Raw genomic sequence first — 24,812 nt, 5'->3', positions numbered from 1 at the left:
ATCCAAATCTACGTCACAAGTCACAACCGTCGCTCTACAAATAATTTCATACGCAATACACTTACGCAGTATCGCGTCAGTTGCACTAAAATTTCATCAACTATTTGATATTCCTATTTTAAAACAGCGGTCGTAGGCTGTCATCGTAGAATACACTGCCAAGCAAAGATACGTTTTCATTTAAACTCCTTTGAATGATCACGTTGTTAAATGTAATTTTTTTCTTATTTTTAATCTTTCATTCTACTTCGAATTCCATATTTAAATTAATTTTAGGATTGATGTTCCTTTTTAAAATCAATTATTCATTTGTTTTCATCGCTATTTCATTTAAAAATTAAATTATTCGATTTAAATTAACTAGCAATCAGCAATTACTGTGTGACCGCCTAGAACTAATCGTAAAACCTATCACAATAAATTAACTATCACTTACGGAAACCCATTCCTTAGTAGTGGGAACCTTACCTTGAAAACGTACAAATTCGTTTCAAGACCCCTCCAATGACACGAAATAAAAAATTACAAACATTTTATCATATAAATATCTTAGAGACAAAAGAATCTTTATTCTCTTAATCTTATATATTAGTAGCGTAAGCCGATTTTTGTCCCAGTGATTTCAGGAAATCGGTTATGGTCTAGTACCAAGGTTGGCTAGAGAGCGGTACTACGACTATATATAAGAATACATTGAAAAACGTATCCAAATTTAAAGTAATGTAATATTTACTTACTTACAATAATTTGAAGAGTTCTAGCCGTAGACGTGCAGAAAATTAAAGAGGATTTTTGATTGCTATTTACTAAATTGTTACGATTTAACAAAGAATTAGAGAGCGGAAAAACGATTCTGGCCGGTTAGAGAACGGCTCTATAACGGCCTACGTTGTTCTTTGTTTTGAGTCTTAATAAAAAAAAAAAATAATAACTTTAAATAATATGTCATCAGTCCCTTTCAAATATATAATTATTCTTAATACGAAGAATATTTTGTTATCATGGAATTCTTTTATACTTCTTAATATTTCTTGATTTAAAATAATAACAGAAAAAAAACAAAGACCTCATTGATAAGATAACAATTAAGGCACATATTATTTTACTCGAAATGAACCAGTACAGAACAGAACCTTTCTTATGAGAGAATAATTCTCTAGCTGGCGTTGCTTCTACATATTTTGAAATTCGAAACGCAATATTTACTTACAAATACAATAGTAATTCTTAGTATTACGACAGGTATTAAGCTTGAATGGAGTATATTATATCCCTTTTGGAGTATAGTTGAATACTCGTCTCTCTAATAAGATCTTTGCAAGCAGAGTCTAGTTAAATAAATTGATTTTACGATTCACGTAATTAATAGTAGTTACTTTAACAGTATACGGCATTCTGTTGTTGTACCGATATTAATACGAGCTTAGTGCCGAAGAAGAGGGCAATTCATACATTTATAAGTAGAGCAATAAAATTTGCTTTAAGATATATGTAATAAAATTCTTGAAACTTGCTTCTTAAATAATACATACCGATGAAGATTATATGGAATAATGATTTTGACGTTCTCTTTACATTTTTATGTTTTTTTTTTTTTAATGACGAATGTGCGATCATTAATTGACTCAAATCAGTTTAAAATAAAAACTTTCTTCTCCATTTTAGTTGGTTTAGGTTAGTCTTATTTATTATGTAAATAAAATGTCTTACAATAAGTATCTAAGATATTATTTAATCTTTTAATAACTACGACCTCCCCCCCTTTTGTTTCTTTTTTTATTGACAAATGGTCAGGAGACTCATCACATTGAAAGTGACCACTACCAAACATAGAAATCAGCAATATCAGGCCTTGCTAGTGCGCTGACGGTATTTGGTTCTTGAAAAGTTATTACTAGTATTTCACATTTAATTTCACTAACATTTTCTGACAATAATTAAAAGGATTATTTTACTACGAAGAGTTAGTACCTTTTCACTTAACTTACGACATTATGACAATTATTAATCGTTTAATATCCTTATCTATACTTTATGTAACGAACGAGGTTTTAATCTAAAACCAATAATTTCAATACAATGAATACAATCTGTATCTTAAATGATATTTAATACACAAGGAAGACAATTTCAAGTATAATATCAATCTGTTCGATTTTTAAGTTTATAAAATCAGTCTGAATTGTCTTCTTCTTCTTTATAGTAATCATATATTTGTACGAAACTAATAAAAAAAATTACCAACATTAAATTTACTAAAAAATATTATTATAAATAGAAACAACTTTAAGCATTTATCGACATTTATTAAAAAACTATATCATCCTTACCATCTATGAAATAAAATATTATACATATAACTAAACTTAAATAATACAATAACATAGTAAATTCATATAAAATAAAGAAAATACTTATATAAAGATCACACTGACTAGATTGCCACACCCCTGTCTGTTTGAATTTTACCTACGACCATAACATCTGCTGATTAAAAAAAAAAACTTTTGTACATTTTTAATACTAAAACAAATAATAAAAAATCCTAAGACATTAATATTATTCAGATTTAACGATTTAGAAAAAATATAATATTGTACAAAAAATATTCAATAAAATCATTATTGCCATGATACGTAGGTAAATCACTTTTTTTAATTTTTGTTAATTACAAACAAATTAATTACAAACCAGGTTTATGGGAACTCGTATAATATTGGAAATAATATTGTTATAGAAACTCTTTGGTCGAAACCTTGTTAATTAATTAGTAGGAATATATTTGTTAACATAATTTAAGAAAAAATATTATAGGAATACTGCTTTATATAAATACATACTATATCTACAAAAATAAATGAATAAATAAAATATATATTTATAGTACATATAAATTAAATAATAACCTAATTTATATTAAATAATATATTAATATTAGGGCATCTAAAACAATTAAAGATATAATATTTAAATATATACATTATACATATATAATTTTTATTGTTAATTTATAAAACAAAAATTCGCTATCTAATGGTAACTTGTAATAAGTTAAATATTAAGTATAACTAAACTTATTTAAATAAAACGTTTTATAACGAAATAAAGTTATAAAATATGTTATAATTTAATAAAATCCTAATTAATCTTTGGTATATTAGCCGTATTTATGAGCATTAGTTTTTAATTTATAATCACATAAGCAGCACATAATGTTGTTCGTATATTATGGATTTTTTTTATAACTTAAATTTAAACTAAATTAAATAATTATTAAATTAATTACTAATTTTTATATAGCTCGTTATATTCCCGCGCGTCAATATTTTTTAATATAATATGTTTTTTTTTATATATAGTATATAGTTTTCTAGATAAACATATATCCCTACCGTGTTTACGAAGAAAAACGCATATAAATGTATCAATTATTATGGTTAATCTAAAAAAATAATTTCATAAGCAATTAAAAAACATATGTAAGAAAGACGAACAATGGCTAACTATATATATACTGACGATATTTTTTTAATTGCCAGTCAAAAATATCAAATACAATTGACTTTATTTATCTTTCTTCATATTACATTTTATATAATTAAAAATCAGAGTAACCTTGATGATCTTTCATATTTATTTTAATATTGTCACCCGTTCCGGTTATAACCTGTAGAACTTTAAACGCCTTAGACTGCCGTGGCGAACCATCTTGCGTGAATCTGTGGTAGTACACGCTGAAAACGTATAAAAATTATGATTAATACAATTTAAAAAACGAACGATACACCTTTAATTTTATTCACAAAGCATCTTAAAGTTATCGACTGTAACTATCTAGTTGTTTACGAGGCAATTAGTTAAATAAAGTGACCATATCTCTTAAATATCAAACCAACGATGACTTCCTTCTTATTAAAAAATAAGTGTTTAATTAAACAATTGTTTAGTGAAAACAATATTTATAAATAAAACCTTTTATAACTAATTATGAGTAGGTATATTCATTTTACTTTCAAGCAAAACAATATTAAAATAATAGATACAATAAAACCCTACTTAACATCTTTTTAAAATCTTTGAAATTGTATATTATACAATGTCTACATTCAATACAACGGTGTTAGGTTGAATTAAATATTTTAAATATTACTAGGCTTATATTCACAAAAGTATTAAAAATATATAATATTGTTTTATATTATATATTGTAATTTTACACACAAAACTCATGAGTTAAGTCTAAGGGTTCTTAGCAGCCTTTGACATTCATATCACTACGTCACTGTTAAGCCACTGCCCTTTTTATTGGTCAATATAGAAGTATCGTATCAAATGATTATGTTAAGTATTATATGAAAAGTATGAGATAAAAAAATACTATAAGTAAAACTGATAACAAACAAATCAACACTAAATTACGCTTTGAATCTTGAGTGATTTCGAAACCAAAAATCATAATTCAGATCAAAGAATTTGTACAACGAAGCAGTTGTTAGAAAAGCCAATTAGAAATATTTTGTGCACTACGCTTTGATGAAAAAATTAAGTAGGTACTAATTATCTCTATCGATAGCAGCTAATTACAGAGAGAGCAAATTTGTTAAATGAATGAAGTAAACAGAATTAGAGCGCGTGAAGATGCTAATATCGCTAATTATAGAGCAAGTGCTTGAATCATAGAAGCAGTGCAATAAAAATAAGTTTACTTTGGACAGCGCAAACAGCTCCCTTAATACCGCCCACCGAAGCTGAAAATTATAACATTCAAGTTCTTGAGGATGTATTTCAATTACGTAATATATAAACATTCTAAAACAGAGTATATCCATAAACATGAATATTGAATTTAACACTAAGAATAGATACATCTGTAAATAAATATAAATGAATAGAAAATATTATTTTTCTTTAATAATAATAAAAAATAATATTACCTTTTGTTTGCCCCACCGTTGGTGCCACCTTCAATTTGTATTGGAATTATTCGCGTTTTTGGCTGACTGTCCTGAGTATTCTGGTAAGTTCTATTCAACACTGGCAAATCTGGCTGATTGTATCCGGGCTCGTCCATCCTTACTAGTTGCGGCGATAACACTCTCATAATGCGCTGAGTCGGTTGAGAAAATGGAACTTGAGCGTTATTTTGGTTGTGAGACTCAGGATTTTGTTTCATATCAATAACGATTCTCAACTGAGGCTGGTTGCCTCCTTGTCGACCTTGATTTCTCGTTTCCGCACTCGAGACCTCCATTTGTATTGGAATAATTCTTCCTGTGTGTGTGCTCTGTGTATTTTCCCGTGGTAAACTTTTTCTATTTTCGGAGGGTCTAGTTGACCAATTAGGTTGAACGGGCTGTTGATATTTAGGGGGACTGATGACTTCACGAGCACCCCGTTGCATTTCGTTACTCTTTCTTACCCATTCTGGTTCTTGTTTTGTATCTCTCGGTGGTGTTGCTAACTCCCTGGAAGAACTCTTTCTTCCTTCTAATGGTCTTTGACACCAAGCAGGGGGTGGTGTTTTTGTTTTTTCCTTTTGTGTTTTAACCCAGGGTGGTATTGATTTTGGACTATCGGGACAGTAATAAACAGGTTCCTGATTGACATATACTGCCTCTTTCTGGGTGTTATTATATTCTGGTTGTGAATTTTGTTTTCTTGGTGTCACGGGTATGGATATAGAAGATTGATAACGCGTTTCAGGGGAGATAGGCTGGGTAGTGGATCTTCCTGTGTTATCTTGTGACCTCCAAGGCGCAGTATCTTGTGATCTGTTATTATTAGCCTCTTGTGCAGCCCACGGTGGAGAGTATTGTTGCTGACTAATATTATTGGGAGAACTTTTCTCTTGCTTCCATTGCTGATTATAGTTACCTTCACCTTGATTGTTGTTAGCGTCATTTGCTTTCCAGGGGGGATTATATACCTGCTGTTGATTTGTATTCTGAATATTATTATGAGTAGTTTGATCTTTCGGGTACCTATTAAGTGTATTTGTCCGCCACGGGGGTGTATTTGGTGACTCATTGTTTTGAATCGGTTGAATTTCTTTTACATTACTTGTATTATTATAAATACCCTGATTACTTAGAAAACTATCCTGATTTCTTTGTCCAACTCTCGGCAAAGTATGAAAAACAGAATTGTTAGGCGCTGTTTGGTTATAACTTGGGGAATTTTGCTTAACAGCCGGTGAAAATGGTCCTCGATTTAACTGTGGAGATTGTGGACTATTGTGCACACTTGCCGGAGAATCTCGTCTTTCTGGTTGCCTCCAATGATTTGTGGCATTAGGTGTATATGGTGAACCAGAATTTTGTGGCGATTGGTTGTTAGTCAGTGGCGGCTGATTTCCAAATGGCTGTGGACTCTTATTGAATTGAGAGTCCTGACGTAATAACATGTCTCTAGTTTGTGGTGAACCATTGACATTTGGTGAACCTGATTGTTGATGAGCATATTGCGCTTCTGGCCTGTGCAGCGGACTATCAGGAGCTTGATTTTGATTTCCATAAGCGTAGTTCGGTCTTTGAATGTTGTTTTGAGGAGAATAGTTTTGGTAGGAGTTATTTGAAGGTAGCTTGACAGTCAGAGGACTGGGTACTTTATCAACGAATTTAGGAACAGGGCCGATACGCTGTAACTCTGCTTTTTCAGCCTCCCAATGGTAAGGGCTATTAGTTTTTCTAAGCATACCTATAGGATTTTCAGGTATAACAATTTCAGGTCGCTCTCCAGGTGCTACTGGTTTAGGAGACTTTGACGGAGCTTCAATAACAAGAGGTGGCGGTGGCGGTGGTGCTGGTATTTGTGGTGGAGGTGGTGGTGGCGGCACTGGGCCACCCTGAGGATGGTAGACGCTGTTAGGTGGTGGTTGAGTATAGGCATGTTCTTGCTCTTCTTGAGAGCGTTGACGAGCCATCCTTCTCGCCATACTCGGTGTCTTAATTTGTGATAGATCTAAACCTCCAGGAGTATACGTGAATGGTTTCTTGTCTTTAGTCATCATCGCGTTTTGGATACACGCTGGAGGCTCGACACCACCCATTGGCTAGAATTTAAAAAGAGAAAGAAATAATTAAAAATACATGATTTTAATATATTTTTTATTTGATCACTTTCTTAAAGACAAAATTACCTTTATAGCAATAATATAAATTAATTTTATAGCAATGTAAAACGAATGCAAAATGATCTCTTTTCACCAGTTCCATATATGCGTTAAATTAACTATAACAATTAATAACATATACTTACATTGACCTGAGTCTTGCCATAGTTCGGGATCCGGCCGACGTGTCCAGTGACAGGCGCAGGGCCGTATCTGGAAAATGGCCAAACATCACGTTATTTTTACCCGTATGACAACGCCGATGGACACAAACACTGAAAGCTATTGTTGACCCATTTCGCTTTACCTCTTCGAAATCTCGATAAAATTTGCGTAAAATGAAAACGTCAGTTTTGATTTCAGTCGAAATAAAAGGCAAATATTTTGTTATAGAGAATATTTTTAAAAATAATAGAAGTTAAGTTCAAGGAGGAGCTCACAAAGTATTACTAGTAGAAGGTCACATTAACGAAGGACTCACAAGAAGGTAGTCTGTTAGACCATCTGCTATCCTAAAATAAATACTAAATAGCCGATTTAAACTTTTTACCTTCAGGAAATAATTTTCATTTCTTTCTTATGTTTTGATATACATCGCGTACTATTGCAATCATTGAATCTAATTAAAATATACGTTAAAAACATTTTTTAAGACTGATATTGTTGTTTATTATTCAATTTGTAATCTTTTTTCTTTTATTTGATTTTAATATCATTGGTGACAGACACACAGACTTTATTTTATTTTAGGCTGAATGTTAACATCTCTTGAATTTACTATTGATTAAAATAATTCGCAGCAATTTATTGGCAAAGGGCTCTATGACAAACAAACCACGAAGTACTATTTTAAACTTTGTAAATGAAACGCCAAATGGCGTATGACTCATTGTGGTATATTTGGTTAACACTAATTTCGAGACTCACGCTTGTATGACCTTCATATTAAAATTAGTGATATTATAATAAAATGCACCTAATGCACCATTATGAAGTTCCGTTTTATAATCTATAATACGAACCTTATGTAATCATGTACCCTAATATTTTGAGCAAAATGTTTTAGAAACCATTCGTGACATTATTTCACTCTGCAAATATAATATAGATTTATAACATATCATTACTTCACAAAGACCCCAAGTCACAAATATTGTAATGTGCAAAAAATAATTTTTTTATAGTTGTTTTGTAACAATGGAAATTAAACATTTAGATTTTTTATGATAATAATGAGATAACATAACTACATTTATTGCAATTGACTGATTAATATTTATATTAATCTATTATATTTCTCAACTTCAAGTACATTTTATTATAAATCCACAAGATGTGGAGCATGACCGACATTATTGACCAATACTTTTTCTGTACTTATGCTTAACGATTTAGAAAAAAATATATAATTTAAATAAAGAAGTAATTTTTTATTTTTTAATTATACAAAGCTCAAATATTATTTTGTTCATTTTAATTCATTATAAATGTCACGCCCGTAAAAACAAAATACCAAGTTATTAACTGAAATCTTGAAATCTGATTTTATAAAAGCACTATCGACATAAATTAAAATATAAATTTTAAAATGCTTACCCGTTAGCTGCCATGATGTTATCACGTTGCTGTGGATGCAGCTTCAATGCCAGCTCCAACTGGAAGTGAGATCATGTGTATTAGTGGATGAACATATGTAACGGTGAACGCGGTTTTCCACCTGCTGAAGGTTAAGAATATGCTACGAACTTTTTCTTATTTTTTTTTATAAATCTTATATGTACTTTTGGCTCTAGTTGGCGTACCTTTTACTCTTTTTCACATGACATTTAAAATTATGGGAATATTTTTATCACTAAAAAGATAATAAACATTTTTTTTATTTTATAACATCCCAAAAAAAAATTGTATTAAATTACTTTAAGTCGTTACGTTACGTTCAATTAAAATAAAATTAAACTTTAATATTATCAATAATCCATATAATACATTCCCTGAAAAATGATTCCATAAAATTAAATTTAACTCTCAAGGGTTTTCTGAAAAGGATAGAAAATACTAGTAAAATCTATAAATGCCAGAGATGGAATGCGATGGTAGATTTTGGCACTCTTACGATAATTATAGTTGATGGCTAGACGCCAATACGATTTTAGCTCAACTACGCCTTACGTACCACAGAGTTGGCAATAAATTTCCTTTTTTCCAACGTTCGTTTACCATTCATTTTCAGTGCGAAGAAAAATTTACGACATATTACCGGAAATATTAAATTTGAACACGTTGCACGATAATGTGCATCATCCAAAACCTACACGCCTATTTATATTATTGTAGTTTCATATTCTATAGAAGAGGATATAAACATAGAACAACAAGAAAACATAGAAAACTAATGAACTTTTTCTACATCGACTCTGCCGGGAATCGAACCCGGGACCTCAGAGTAGCGTACCCATGAAAACCGGTGTATACACTACTCGACCACGGAGCTCGTCGTAATGACAACAATGTTCGACAATGTGTTTATTTTTGCTTGCATTAGTATGAGTGAGTAATGCTCTTTATTATAAACTGTCTTAGTCTTATTGTCTCACGCACGTGAGACGACTTATAGAAAAGACAGCAAAAATAACAAATTGGATTATATTTGTTAAGTTTGTTTTATAAAATAACACCGATAAATAATTGAACTTAGAGAGCGCATTCGTGAGTGATTATATCTATACAATCATACAATGCCATTAGACGATCTCTTGAACGACAATAACATAACATCATGTTTGCATAGTTCTATTAATTTACTTTTCTATTGCAAATTTTTTAAGTCCTGAATTTAAAGAATTTTTAGTTGATAAAAATGCCTACCTACGTAGGTAACCTTTTGATGATATTGATTTAAAGGTGACGATCATTTCACTTTTGACTTAATAATTAAAATAATATTAATAATTAAATTCAGTAGATACATACTTCATAGTTCCTTTGTAATATATTAATATAGAAAAAAAAAATTATAATTCTAATAATGTATGATTTAGTTTATAAATAATTGTTGGTTATTTTTAAAAAGGGTTAATAGCGCTGTTTGCTTTAACACATTATACACAGGTCTTGCGAAATGTGCTTTGCAATACAGCTGGTAGCCGTCTATTGTTAGCACGAGGACGACCATTGAAGTCAGAAAAAATATATGTGTGTGAGAATGAGTAACTTCAAAATATATAATTAACTGTAATACTAATATTATAAATGCGAAACTATGCCTGTCTGTCTATCTATTGGTCTTTCACGGGCAAACCACTGAACTGAATTTTATGAAATTTATATAATAAATAGATATAAACCAAACTTGATCTCCATAGAAAGACATAGGCGGCTTTTTATGCCTAGCATGTGACGAACAACTTCTAAAACGCGAGCGAAACCGCGTCTAATAACTAATTATAATTTTTTGAAAATTTTAATAAAGAAATATGTCTGTTGTGCCTTTGTGGTACCCAAACATGGACAACACCCTACTACCGGCAAAATTAAATGAATTAGTAAATGCAAGCAACTCAAAAAAATTGAGAAAACACCAAAATAGGTTTGTAGAGATATTCTGTAAGAATAAACTCGGAACTCACCGCAGAACACGATCCTGAAATGTCAGAATGTGATATGCGACAGTGACCAATATATAGAATACACGTATCAGAATGGCGTATCACTCTCGGTTGTCAACATTCCACGTGTGAGATACGAAGTGAATTCTTACAGAATCGCACTCCTATAAAAGTTATTCCAATATGAATGACATACTTACTATCTATTTCATTACAAAATAACAACCTATTCCTCACGGTATTCCACGATACGTGAAAATTAGTGGTTTACACAATGAGATTATTATAAATAATGAGATATACGCTAATATCACGATATAATCAGTATGAAGCCGAACGATTTATAGTACGTTTTGTACTTACGTACATCATACCTAACGCCTCACAGATTTATGCATTTATTCAAACATTTCTCAAACTATGGTCCGAAATTCATATGCAATTTATGCTTATAGAAAACACTTAAAATTAATTTGTATATTTTGAAATGTCCATATACTTTGTAACAAATAGTTTTTAGCCTAAAAACTTTACACTGTCCTGTATGTAAAAAATAAATATTGCCGTCCTGGACTTTAAGATTCTGTAGTACATTAATTTGGTTAAGTATTAAGTGATTCTTATTGGTAAGTCAGTGTAGAATCCTGAAAGCACTTTTATGAACTTATTTGGTTACCAAACATAAAATCATTCATTCATTTTAATAATTGTGAATCGTACTTTAGCGTTCAGAAAGACGTGAAAAATGACGTTTTTTTAAGGACCTCTCCATAATAAATATTTAGGACCACAATGATAAGACGAGAATTGAAAGTTAAGTTTATGTACTATATATAATATGTATTTTGTTGTACCGTGTATCTATGTGTGTGTGTAATCGAATTGTGGCTAGTTGCCACAACCTTAGCGACGCATTTAAGGAATGTAAGAAGTGCAACACTAAGTTGTTAACAGATTTGTTAATTATATTTATGACAGACACACAAGACATACAGACATTAATATAATAAAAAAACCCGGGTCGTTCTACCATATATATTAGTATGAGACTTCGAGAACGAAACAATAATTACGGTCACAGATAAAAATAAAAAAACTTACCTTAGAACTTTATACACTGTTTAAATATACACAACCTTAACTAAAGTCGAGTAAGTAATGATGAAAACCGACTATGTAAATTATTAAAGATCGATATATAAATATTTAAGGGATGGTTAGTTAGATGATGCTGTCTTTTTCTTTCGAATTCAAAATCAATAAAGAAAGAACGAGAAAGCGGTGTTTGACTAAACACATGTTAAACGATGTTTATAATAAGCCGATAATGATTATCTACCGTTTAATACAGTAAACAATAATTAGCTAATGTGTATCAATACAATAAATTAATTGTATCCTTTAATAATAGTTATAGTAATCCATACTAATTCCATACTTACTAATATTATAAATGCGAAAGTAACTCTGTCTGTCTGTCTGTCTCGCTTTCATGCCAAAACTACTGGACCGATTTAAATGAAATTTGTTACACAAATATTCTAGAGCCTGAGAAAGCACATAGGCTATTTTTTATTTGGAAAAAAGTACTGTAAAGGGTTGAAAAGGGGGATGAAAGGTTGTAAGTTGTTGAAAGTATTGTCATTTTTAGAACTAGAAGCATAAAACTTATATTTTAGGCTGTACACTTATAAACTAACATAACATGACACCCACTAAGGAACGATTTTGGAAATTCTACCCCTAAAGAGGCGAAAAAGGGCTGTAATGTTTGTATGGAAGTCCGTAATTTTTTAAGTTAGAAACATGAAACTTTATTTTTGGGACTGAATAAAAAGGGGTAGATACTTATTTAAGTGATTCTGCATATTCTACCCCCTGCAGGGGCAAAATAAGGGTTGAAAATTATGTATAGAAGTCCGTCATTTTTTAAGATAGAAACATGAAACTTTATTTTTGGGATACTGACAAAAAATGAGTAGATACTAATTTAAGTGTTTCTGCATATTCTACCCCTAAGAGGGTGAAATAAGGGTTGAAAGTTTTTATTTATTTAAATGCTTTATTGACCACCATAAAGTTAATGGGACAAAAGGCGGACTTAATGCCTGAAGGCATTCTCTGCCAGTTAACCTTTAGGTCAAACAGAAAAACCATGAAGGCGGTAATTAAAAATGAATTAACAATATATAACAATATATGCACATACTTATATAAAACTACATAAAAAAAACATATACATATATATCCATATAGTATCTATTTTTATTAGAGTCAATCGTTTTTTAAGTTAAAAACCTGATAATTTATTTTTGTGACACTGATTAAAATTGAGTAAATACGTATTCAAGTGTTTTTTGATATTCTACTACTAAGGGGGGAAATAACTGTTGAAAGTTTTTATGGGAGTTAGTCATTTTTTAATTTAAAAACACGAAACTTTAATTTTGAGATACTGATTAGAAATGAGTAAATACGTATTTAAGTGTTTCTATATATTCTACTTCTAAGGGGCTTAATAGGGGTTGATATTTCTTATATAGGTTAGTCTGGAAGTCCGTCATTTTTGATGTTAGACGCATGAAACTTTATTTATAGGCTACTGATTAAAAATGAGTAGATATGTATTTAAGCGTTTCTTGATATTCTACCTCTGAGGGGGTGCAATAAGGGATGAAAGTTTTTATGGAACTCCGTCATTTTTTCAATTAAAAACATGAAACTTTTTTTTGGGATACTGATTAAAAATAAGTAGATATGTATTTAATAGTCTCTGGATATTTTACGCCTAAGGGGAGAAATAGGTGTTGACATTTTGTATACAGGTTAGTCTGGAAGTCCGTTATTTTGACGTTAGAAGCTCGAAATTTTATTTTTGGGCTACTGATTAAAAATTAGTTGATTCGAATTTAAGCGTTTCTGGATATTCTACCCTAAGGGCTGAAATACACACGATGATAATGAGGTGTTAAATGAACGTAATATTTTAAGTCATTTTTTTAATATATTCATATTCTACGCGGGCAAAGCCGCGGGAAACAGTTAGTTCCAAATAAAAATAAAAATATTAGATTAGATATAGTACGATAAATTTTGAACAATAGACTTGCTATATATATTGTTACCAGTGTTCGCCAATTTATAATATTAGTATCCTCATTTCTACTTTTATTTCAATTTTTAATGTTAAAATTAATAATGTTTAACCTAATGAAGAATAAAAATAATAAAATCGGTTGATAAACAGAGCAGCAAAGGGCATTGAACTATTTTATTTGCCTATTTGTATATAGATTATGACTCGAATTTCTTTTATATACTGATTCTAGCGTCTCTATAATGGACGGACGGAATTATATTCTGTTGTTTACAAAAATACTAACATAACCCTCAAAGACTTATCCGCGAGGCAAAAGTTAAAAATATATTAAAGAAACAATTGTTACCAGTAGAGCCGAAATGGCCTAGTGGCTTCAATTCCTACGTATCTTAAACGATGATTACGGGTTCAAACCTAGACAAACAACATCACTAAAATTTTAAGTGCTTAATTTATATTTATAAAACAAGCAATTCTCTAATATTAAAAATAAATTCCACACCTTCTCAGGAGGAGAAGTGAAACTTGCGTGACTGTGAGATGTTTACAGTTCAAAATTTTAATTTTTGACAAATAATACATTATCCATATATTCTAAATTAATAAATGAGGAAACGTTTTTGTATTCCCTAACTAAAAGAACTTAACCAATATATATTAAACTTATACCAAAAGATGCATCGAGTTTCGGATAAAATTTAAGTCTATGTAGTTGTCGTTCGCGGCTTCCCTCCTGTTTCAAGGGTTGGTCGTAAGGTGTTAGCCATAAAACGCAGCCTGTCCTTCCTTGGAGTTCAAACTTGCTTTGTACAAAATTTCACCAAAGTCAGATCAGTGAATTGGCCGTGAAAGACCAAAAAGGAGACAAACAGAGTTACTTTCACATTTTTAATATTGGTACAGATTAAATAAGCTAATAATAATAATTATCCGCTTTAAATGTTGCCTCTAATTAACACGATAAGAGTCAATTTCATGTTTTTGTTTAATATAAACGTCTCTTTTAATCAATCCACAACAACAACCCATAAAATTTGTTACAAACGTCTTCAATAAATATCTATTGTTAAATTCCAATTAGAATATTAAAATAATCGCAACAACTGTATAAATAATTTATAATGTTCGTATTTATGAAGCATTCAGCGTCTGAATGTCTACGATATATTTACGAGACATAGATGTCATTTTTTGTAGTCGTGAGAAGACCTGTTGGCATGACTAATACCTTACCTGCGCCAAAACTCCGACCTTTTCGTGAAACAAATTGATATCATTCACTGCACAAATATGCTTAAGGCAAACAACTTAATCCTATACAATGTTTATATTTATCGTAATATAAATAATTCATATACGAAATTATGTTTCTAAATTATATTTCGGTAAGCTTATAATTCCGTGTCAAGATAAAAAAGCAAGATTTTTTTTTTTACGTTGCACACATTCGTGTGTCATTCTATATACATACAGCCTATAAATTTCCCACAACTGGGTTGAAGCTTCTTAAACTTTCGATAAGATGACTTGGAGCTTATACCACCAGGCTATTTCAATGCGAGTCGGTAAATACTCACGTAGCAGATAATTAACTTAAAGACCATCGAGTATTAAGTTAACTATAAACACAAATTAAGCACAAGACAATGTAAAAAATATTTTGTTAAACTTAAATTCCGTTTAAAGAAAAATTGAATAAAAAAAACCTGAAATTTAATTTGTTGCTTAATTTACGACTTGCGACTTTACCTGAGAAAGAAATATCTTGTAATGGAATAAATATAAGGACAAATTGCACTGAAATTGTTTACCTAACTGTTAAGTCTACTGTTTTTGAAACGGGCGATAACAAGAATCTTAATAAACATTTATTACTTAATATTATAAACAAATGCTGAGGGTAGTAACAATACGAACGCCAATTTAAATATATTTAAGCATTCCAATATATTAAAATAAAATAAACTTAATTAAACCAGTGCACAGTAATTGCGAGTAAATGATCAGTCAAAATCCCGACAAGAATTGAGTTTTAATAAGTTAAGCGATGAACTAAAGCTTCGCGTAGAAAGTTGTATGTAAAGGATTATAGACACAGTAATAAATCAAGGTTTGAACCTGCGACTTTCACATCGTTACGTGATGCTTTTTAAGTAATGCACTTATTCACGGTACAATTGAGTTACCTGCTGGGTTAGGTGTAGAGTCAACATTAGCGACCGACTGTTGCTTTGCGTTTAATTAACCTTGTAATATAATAATTCCATACTGAGTTCCACAGCTATTTTTTACCTTGCCTAATAGTAAAATTAAATATCAAAATAAAAACATTTGACAGGATATACGTAAATTTAATTGTACGTTATCGACGAAAACTCTGCATTTATAATGGTGGTAAAGAGTAACTACTGAGGTTCTTGCCTGTACGTCTCGGTAAAATCTACTTTCCGAACCGAATAATTCAATACAACGATTCATATGTGCTTTTTTAGCGTACTTAAATAAATAATATTTTGATTTGATTTTAATCGTAGAAGTGTGTGTGCAAAGGAACACACTATAATTTTTAAACTTTAACTAAGACCCATTGTGGCATACGGCATGGAATAGATATTAAAACATGTTTAAGACTCTCTAGTCTACACTTACACTTTCAAACAAAACCGATAACCCGAACAATAGACGGGTACGGTATATAGAATTTTAATTGGCCCTTCTTTGTGCTGTTGATGTACCTGTGAAGTACTCATCTGCCGTATCATCTTCCAAAGTTCGGGCTGCTACAGAGAATTTCTATCGCTAATTTCGATAACTTTTACCCGGAATTTGAGCTACAGACCTCGGGCCTTCAGTCTTGTAACCTAGTCACTAACTCAACGAGGTAGTTGAAAGTATAAAAAGTTGTATTTTTTTACCGCTATATAAATATTGAATAAATACATGATACATAATATATAAAACCATGTAGGTTTTATTCTAGAACATAAAATAACATCGTTATTAAGAAATGTCATGAGTACTTAGTGAATTTACGAATTATTAAAAAATTAAAACAAAGCAGGTTAACTATTACTGCAAGTACTGAAATATATCATTGTCTTTGTCATTTATAGTCATTTTTAGTCGAGTACAGATGGAAGATTCTTATTTATTTCCCTTGAATCAAAGTTGAATGTGTTTATGCATGCGCTAAATCTGAGCTTTGACTCAGTGACGCGATTGCGTGTCATTACTCACGGCTTACGTATGAAACTTGCGCATACGCACGTGTCATTAAGAATCAGTCCCATTATCAGCATAATAAATCGGAAATAAACACCTCGGACCTCAGAAGAACCAACGGAAGAAACTCAGAATATTTTTTACAAGAATTCTGTTCTTAACAATAAAACTTTTATTTTCGTTATTTGAAATAGATTGGAGGCGATCATCTTATTCACAAGGTGTGTCGTCGACTAAGAAATTATTAGTGTCGTAATATCCTTCAGCAAACAAACGCTCTTTAAAATTTATTTTAAATTTTATAATTGAAATATTTTCAATCTTGTCTGGGATTTTTTGTAAAAACGAATACATTGTCCCTACGTAATAAACCCTGTGTAATAGGGTAATTAAAGATTATGCTTTTTCCCAGTGTTAACAGTGTTTACGTCACAATTTTATGATCAATAAAAATATTAATTATATTGTCATGATTATTCCGAACTGGAAAGAAATAACTAAAACTAAACGTTCGATATTAGTAAAAGTATCGTATAAATAATATTATACGCTTACGCATTTTTTTTCCACAAAAATAGCAACACTTAAATCTTATTACAATACAAAATGTCAAAATAATTCGTAAATAGTTCAAGAAATTTTAGTCACAAACCATAACGTACACTATCAAATTTCCGAACGTATGTTCAAAGTAAAATTGAAAACAGCCTTCAAAAAGGAAATATAAAATGACAAAAGACGAAAACGAACTTTCAGTTTAAATTCGATTCCTTTAAAATAAATGTTATAACTCACCTCTCCTATAGGGTCAAATAATCCAAACAGATCACACTGCACTCAAATGATTTGAATAGGTAACGTTCGTAAACACGGTCGCGTGGACTTCGTTCGTTCGGATGCGCTGCCGGGCGCCCGGGCAGTCGGCGATTGCGGGCAGCACACAGGCGTCGTAGTAACGTAGGAATGGGAAACATCGATATCGCTAAATATTATATTTTATACCTTATATCCGAAATATTAAATTCCAATTAAACATCCAGGATAATGTTAATGGTAGTGTGACTACACATTTGGGAAGATTTATCAAAAAACACAAACGAACTACTTTAAAATCTCATTATATATTTTACTAGTTTGCGACCAAGTATTAGGGTGAGGAGGTCGTAGGTTTTAGGTATAAATAATAGCGTATATCCTTCCTTAGGGTTCACTCTTCCTTTATAAAAAAATTCATCAAATTCGGTTCGGAAGTATAGCCATGAAAGCGTAACAGATAGATATATAGACAGACAGACAGACAGAGTTACTTTCACATTTACAATATTTTTATTGTGATAAAGACTGTAATTATTTTTATATTTTAGTTAGTAGTTTAAGTTACACGAATACTTCACTATTTTAAACAATAATCTATATATGTATTTTTTTTATATTATTTATTTCTTATCGATGTAATAGTTGGCAACACTAGATTGGCAAATAGTTTTATTTCGGACGCAGACTCACGATTAGTCTGTCTCACCACTTATTACGAGCCACGGTCTTTTAATTCACAACCTTCAATTTGCTGTAAAAAAAGCTAAAATAGCCTCGCGCTGTCTGTAAGCTTATTTATAGAAAAGCTCTAACATTATCGGTTACTTTAAATATATTAAAAAACTGTTATTCTCTAAAAAATATTATTATATATTATATAAAAATGCCTCTAGTGCTAAAGTTAAAAGCTAACTACTGGACTAAGGCCTCCTCTTCTCGTGAAAACAATGTTTGGAGATAATTCCACCACGCTGCTAGAATGCGGGTTGGTGGATACACATGTGACAGAATTCAGTTAATTGAATTTAGCCGCATGCAAGTTTCCTCACGACGTTTTTCTTCAACGCCGAACATGAAAATTCAGTGTTGATCGCCCAGATTTTAATCCGAATCTTTGGAGAAAATTCGAATATTCTAACCACAGGGTCCACTAATCTTCTATATCTAGTAGGCTTTATTGCAAAGTAACATAAAAATACCATAAAATAAAAATCGAACAAATTATATAAAAAATTTATTGTAATTAATCTACTGACCAGTGAACACATAGCAGTCATAAAGACTTAAAATTCGGACTTTCATTTCATAGTTTAGTTTTATTTAAAATCTAAGGACGATGAATTGTTCAAAGTGAGATTATAACGAACAGAACAAAACACAAATATCGATATGATGTCTGAAATAAAGATATTATTAATTATTATTTGTAGACCAACATATAGTGTTGCAATTACACTGATTCATTTTAATTTTCTCATCTATACACACATAAACACACAAACATTAATAATTAATATTAAATTAATATTCTAAAATAACGATTCCAAAGTGTTTGCTCAGATAAACTTTATTTCGATGCGATTTATTTAACATGTGACAATTAAATTAATATATATGTTACTGTAAAAGCACGGTAAATCTTAAGTTTTTCCAGTAAAACCTAAGATTTACCGATTATGAATTGTAAATGTCAATAAAACTTTGGGATTCGAACTTTACCATCATTCACTTGGTAAATCTTAGGATTTACATGTTTGGTCAAGTTAGGTTGGAATGGTTAAAGTACGAAAAAGTCGTCCCTTTATAATAAATACTTACATTTACCAACTCATGTCGGTAAATCTTAGGTTTTACTGGAAAATCTTAAGATGTACCTTAGTTCGAGCTTTTACAGTAAAATATACATCGTCTACATAAAGAAAATATTATTTACTGATACATATTTTCATAATGAAATATTTGCGCAAGCCCGTCCTCATTCGTCGACCACTGATCATATATCCTACCGCCAAACAGCAGTAGTCATTATTGTTTTTTTCCGGTTTGAATGGTGAGTGAGCCAGTGTAACTAAAAAATCATACTCTTAGAATTGTAATGCTCAATTAGGTTGTTTTATATAAAACTTTACAAATTATAATGGCTTTATTGCTTTTCAAATATTTGATCATCACTCCTCTGCCCGAAGTTTGCTTGAATAAAGTTAATATATACGTATATTCATCTATCATAGAGCTGTACAAGTTGTATCACAGAGGTTTCCTGAATGGAACTGAAAGCTGTCTCCCAGTAGGTAATGTAGAATAGAGCCACCGCACCAACGCACAGGTGACCGACTGTAGACCGATTTTGGCCATGGCGACAATTCTTAACAAAGTCTAGCCAACTACGCAGGATATATTTAAATGCATAACACAGTTGCACTCTCTATTCACTCATTCTAATACGATAGCACGAAAACCCCCAACACGAATAGACCGAGCTCAGGCGCAAGACCTATGCTTTACTGTCTTTTTGAGACCCAGGATTGTACAGACATCCAACTTGAAGACTCCGCGCAAGGTCCTAAGAAGTTTCTGACTAAAAAACTCAATATCTTTAAGTCGACCAACCTGGTACTTAAAACGAACCTTCTATCTACTAACAAGATTGTAAAAGAACTCAAATTTCACGCAAAACTGTACCGTGAAATGACATTAATCGATATACAACACTGATTATAATAATGACAACATTCAAAGGATACACGCGTCAAAATAATGTATCACCTTTAGCCGATATTTCAATCTTTCCCGTGTTGGAAACGAAGTGAGTTCTCACAGAACAGCACTTGTAAGCGTTTAATTCTAATGAACAAATCTTCATTCAAAGTCCAGTTATAAAGAAAACTAACAAAGTGTAAAGCAAATTTTAAATATGGGACAGAATTTTCGTTTGGGAAATTAATTTAGATTTTTTTGTAATATACTTCGGATGTCCGGCGAAAGAGCCACGTTAATTGGTCATAACATTGGCAATGTAAGAAATACTAACCATACCTTACATCGCCAATACACAGCCAACCTTGGGAACTATTATGTCCCTTGTGCCTGTAGTTACATTGGCTCACTGAATGTACAAGCACAACATTACTAAGTATTGCTCTTTGGCGGTAGAAGATGTAATAAATGAATGGTACCTACCCAGACGGGGTTGCACAAAGCCCTAGCAAGTAAACATACTTATATAATTAACGAAGTAACACGATTATTATTTTTTAATTTGTATACCCACTACTTTACTAAAATACCGATCAATAGTATCAACTAGTGGAGTAAAATTCACTAGGTAGGTAGGACATATAGTACATAGTTTGTTGCGAGTTAGTTTGATTACAATGTTACATGATATATATAATATTGTATTAGAATTATACAATTACTTCTCATAACAAATTCTAAGATTGATTTTCTATATTTAATTGTTAGGTAAAATGGCAAACATATCCCCAATCATCATGATCATCAACGCTCACAGATAAGACTATAAGAAATACTAAACATCACCTAAAGCGTCAATACGCCAGCAACCCTAGGAACTAAGATGGTATAACCATTACACAAGGCACCGCCTCAGTCACACTTTCAAACCAGAACTACGATAAGTATTACTGTTTAGCGTTAGAATATTTGAGTAACCTACCCAGACGGGCTTGTACAAGCCCTAGCAACAAAGTTACTGTAATGACATTCATAAAAACATTTACTTAAAAAAAATACTATTTTAATAAAAATTATGACGTTATAAATTTATTTTAGTCCTTGTATATAATATAATATGTAATACTACAAAACATAGTAGATAATCCGAGTTTTATTTCAACGGAAATAGCAGTTGGCAGACAGACAAGGTTCTGTGCGAACGATGAATCACTACACTAGCGTGTGCACACTTACCTATGAATAATCGAAATACCTGTTAACGTAACCCGTTTTGAGTTTGCGAATTGATCCTACAATCATTGAGTAATTAAATCATTTGCAACAAATTTAACGGCCAGCTAAAAGGCCTGTGACCAGAAATTACCAAAATTTAATTGTCAAAAATGACTGTAAATAATAAAGGAATTTTACAAATTTCGTGTTATTTTTACTAACGAATACTTTTTTTTTTATTATGAAAAGGCACAGTCCAAACATTAAACGGGATAAAAAAATATATAATCAATTTCAATATAACGCTGCGGTACCCAAAATTGCTTGAATTCATTTATTGGTACGATATGTTCCTCCCACACATTGGAACGGTTGAAACGAGGTTGGAACAAATGATCTTGAGTTTGCATAAACTACGTGTATTTGCTTTGAAACTATTTTATACTTATCCGCCATCCGGTAATGTATTTGGTGCCAAAGGACAAGATATCAACCATATAATAAAGAATCATTAAATGTTTAAAACGGAAAGAAAAATCTTTGCCACATTAAGTTCCAGGCTAAGTTTCTAATTATTATAAATATTTTATTATGTTTTTATGATTAATTACAAAATATTTTTTATGTTAGTTGATTAATCAGGTATATACACAAGAAGGTATCAAAGTGTTTCAGTCTTAAAAAAATACTAAGAAAAAATGGTGTTACAAAGGCAAGCTTATCTCTATAATAGATTACTTCCAGCCTTTAGTGTAGGTAAAATGAGTTTAAAAACTACAACTTTAGCTTCTTATTTCCATTTAAGAATTAAATAACAGGAATTAGCTAATACTAAGGGGATTAAATTCTCCACGAAATTCTTTACTGTACGTTTTTACTGCTAAAATTATTAAAAAAAACTTCGGTTCGCCGAAAAATAAGACGATCGTCAAGAAGAAACATGTAAACAGGGTCGGCCTCGATGCTAAATATACCCAATATTTCGGAATATTCCCATTGCGCCCGCGCAGATCTGACCTAACTTGTAAATATTTAGCATTTGTATATATAAATTTATGTCTTTCGTTTCTTCTTAGAATTTATCTAAAATAGAAATATTTTAAAAATCCTAAAAAGAATTTTACTATTAATCTGTTATCTTTAAAGGAACCAAAAAAATTTAACAACGTACAAGTTTGCTCGTATTATCTTAATTATTTAAAATTAATAATATAGACGAGCAAAAACATCTATTCCCAATCGAAGTTATTAAATTTCATAATTATTGAAAAAAATATTTTGTAATCTTATCAGGAACATCTTGTTAAGAAATCCTTACGTACCACAATCAAATATAACAAATGTTTAAAACGTTGCTATCAAATAAATTCAACAAGAACTCACAGAGCAATATCACAAATAAATAATAGTCAACTGTGGAAATAGAGCGATAGAAAATCGCGCGTTGGATTTCAGTCGACAGTTGGTGCGCGGGAGTCGCCAAATATTTATACTGGCCATGAGATAGTTTGGCGCAAATCATACGATAACGCTTGTTTGAAACTCAAACAAAATACTCAGACCACACTCTATTTTTCTTGCTTAACAGTACATTTGCCATCAGGATGAGTTGGCTTAAGCCTAGTTCGTCTTCGGATTTGAATAACATAAATGTAGGTATCGATTTTAGTTAATTAAGTTAATAAATAGTATGACACAATATAAATAAAATATATCTTGCAATAAGAAGTTTTGAAAACGTCTTACAAATTTATTTTTTCTTCCTCCGTTCCATTATAAATTTTAAATATATAACCACTTAGTAAAATATGATCTAAATTGCTGAATTACCGTACACTCAAACATTTTAGGCAATTGGCATTGATAGGAAAAATTAGGGTAGGAGTAAAAATTATATTGTGCCTTTACTTGGAATGTGTTTAAATCCATCACTATTGATTACCTCATATAAAACTGCATTACATGGTTAAGAAAATTGAATCTCACGCAAGTGTTACGGACCTTAAAATGCGTAAAAAATACCTATGTGTCGGTAAGAACCGAAGTATAAGTTTAGTTTAGTTATATATATACGTATGTATTATATGCTAGAACTTGAAATTTTTTCCCAATATGAAACTATAATATGGTTTATTTTTCACACTGCAAATGACCAGCTCAGCCCATCTCATTACAAGAGTCATACATGTGTACTCCATTCCAACCATAAGAGGAGAAAAGTCAAATAAACAACATTTGACAGCAAATTGACGCGATATCTAGCTTGATTAATGAATGATATTCACTATGGATTTGCGAAAAAATGGCGTTTTGGACGTCGACGAAACTGTTATCAGAATTTTGGAAATAAAATTAAAGTGGATATAAGTAATTAAATGTAAGAGTGGTATTACAAATAAAGATATATTAATAATAAAATCTAAGTAATTGCACAATATAGCTGAGTTATTAGCAAATCTCGTGAAATACGTAAATCTAAGGTTTGTTTATCTTTATGCCATATCCATTGGAATAGGCTGTAGATAGGTCACTGAATAACATTGTTGGGGAGATCTTTGCGATGTACTTTCAAATGTTAATTATCTAAAAGATATATTTTCTTATTACATAGACCGCTGGTGCTTTAAAATGGGGCTGACAGTAGATGCGCGGGAGTGGTTTGGTATTTTTAGTGCTCTCCGTCGAAGAACTGATCACGGTCATAAGTATCGTATCTTTGTTTCGTATAGGTTTTAGAGTTTATTTACACTATCCGAATATTATTTGGATAAAAATCTAAATATAAATTGCTAAAAGTTGAATGAAACATTTAATTCTTGGTTTTTATGCTGAATCGTAAAAGAAAAAAATGGTCTGCCAGCCAGATTATTCTTGTAATTTCACCGAAAACGAATATATTATTTGTTCTGGTAACTGTACAATGCAAATACGTTTTATTTAAAAGTTTCGTTTTACATATAACAACAAAATATATATGGTTAACAAAACAAGTGTCTTTTGAAGTTACTTAAAGAAAAAAAAGGAATTAAAATAAAATAAAACTACA

General features: G+C 30.9%; 1 protein-coding gene across 2 annotated transcripts; it reads right to left on the bottom strand.

The window, feature by feature from the left end:
* Positions 1–2,285: 2,285 nt before the first annotated feature.
* LOC113392881 (uncharacterized) lies at positions 2,286–17,985 on the bottom strand. Of its 2 annotated transcripts, XM_026629490.2 has the most exons (6): positions 17,834–17,985; positions 8,708–8,766; positions 7,258–7,324; positions 4,935–7,051; positions 4,707–4,748; positions 2,286–3,734 (listed from the first exon to the last, which is right to left on the bottom strand). In XM_026629490.2, exons 2-5 carry the CDS (start codon positions 8,719–8,721, stop codon positions 4,730–4,732), a joined length of 2,217 nt encoding a protein of 738 aa, XP_026485275.2. In that variant the 5' UTR covers positions 8,722–8,766; positions 17,834–17,985; the 3' UTR covers positions 2,286–3,734; positions 4,707–4,729. The 2 variants fall into 2 exon arrangements, with proteins under 2 accessions (XP_026485275.2, XP_026485274.2); XM_026629489.2 differs by lacking the exon at positions 4,707–4,748.
* Positions 17,986–24,812: the final 6,827 nt, after the last annotated feature.

The sequence above is a fragment of the Vanessa tameamea genome, chromosome 20 (genome assembly GCF_037043105.1).
Source record: "Vanessa tameamea isolate UH-Manoa-2023 chromosome 20, ilVanTame1 primary haplotype, whole genome shotgun sequence".
Taxonomy (NCBI): Eukaryota; Metazoa; Arthropoda; class Insecta; order Lepidoptera; family Nymphalidae; genus Vanessa; species Vanessa tameamea.
This window is presented reverse-complemented; position numbering and strand designations above follow the sequence as displayed.

Excerpts from the sequence above, each read along its gene's own strand:
- LOC113392881 (XM_026629489.2), bottom strand. Across the intron at positions 7,052-7,257 it reads ATGGCAAGACTCAGGTCAAT|CCAATGGGTGGTGTCGAGCC; the intron begins GTAAGTATATGT and ends TTTAAATTCTAG. Across the intron at positions 3,735-4,934 it reads AACGGTGGGGCAAACAAAAG|CGTGTACTACCACAGATTCA; the intron begins GTAATATTATTT and ends ATACGTTTTCAG.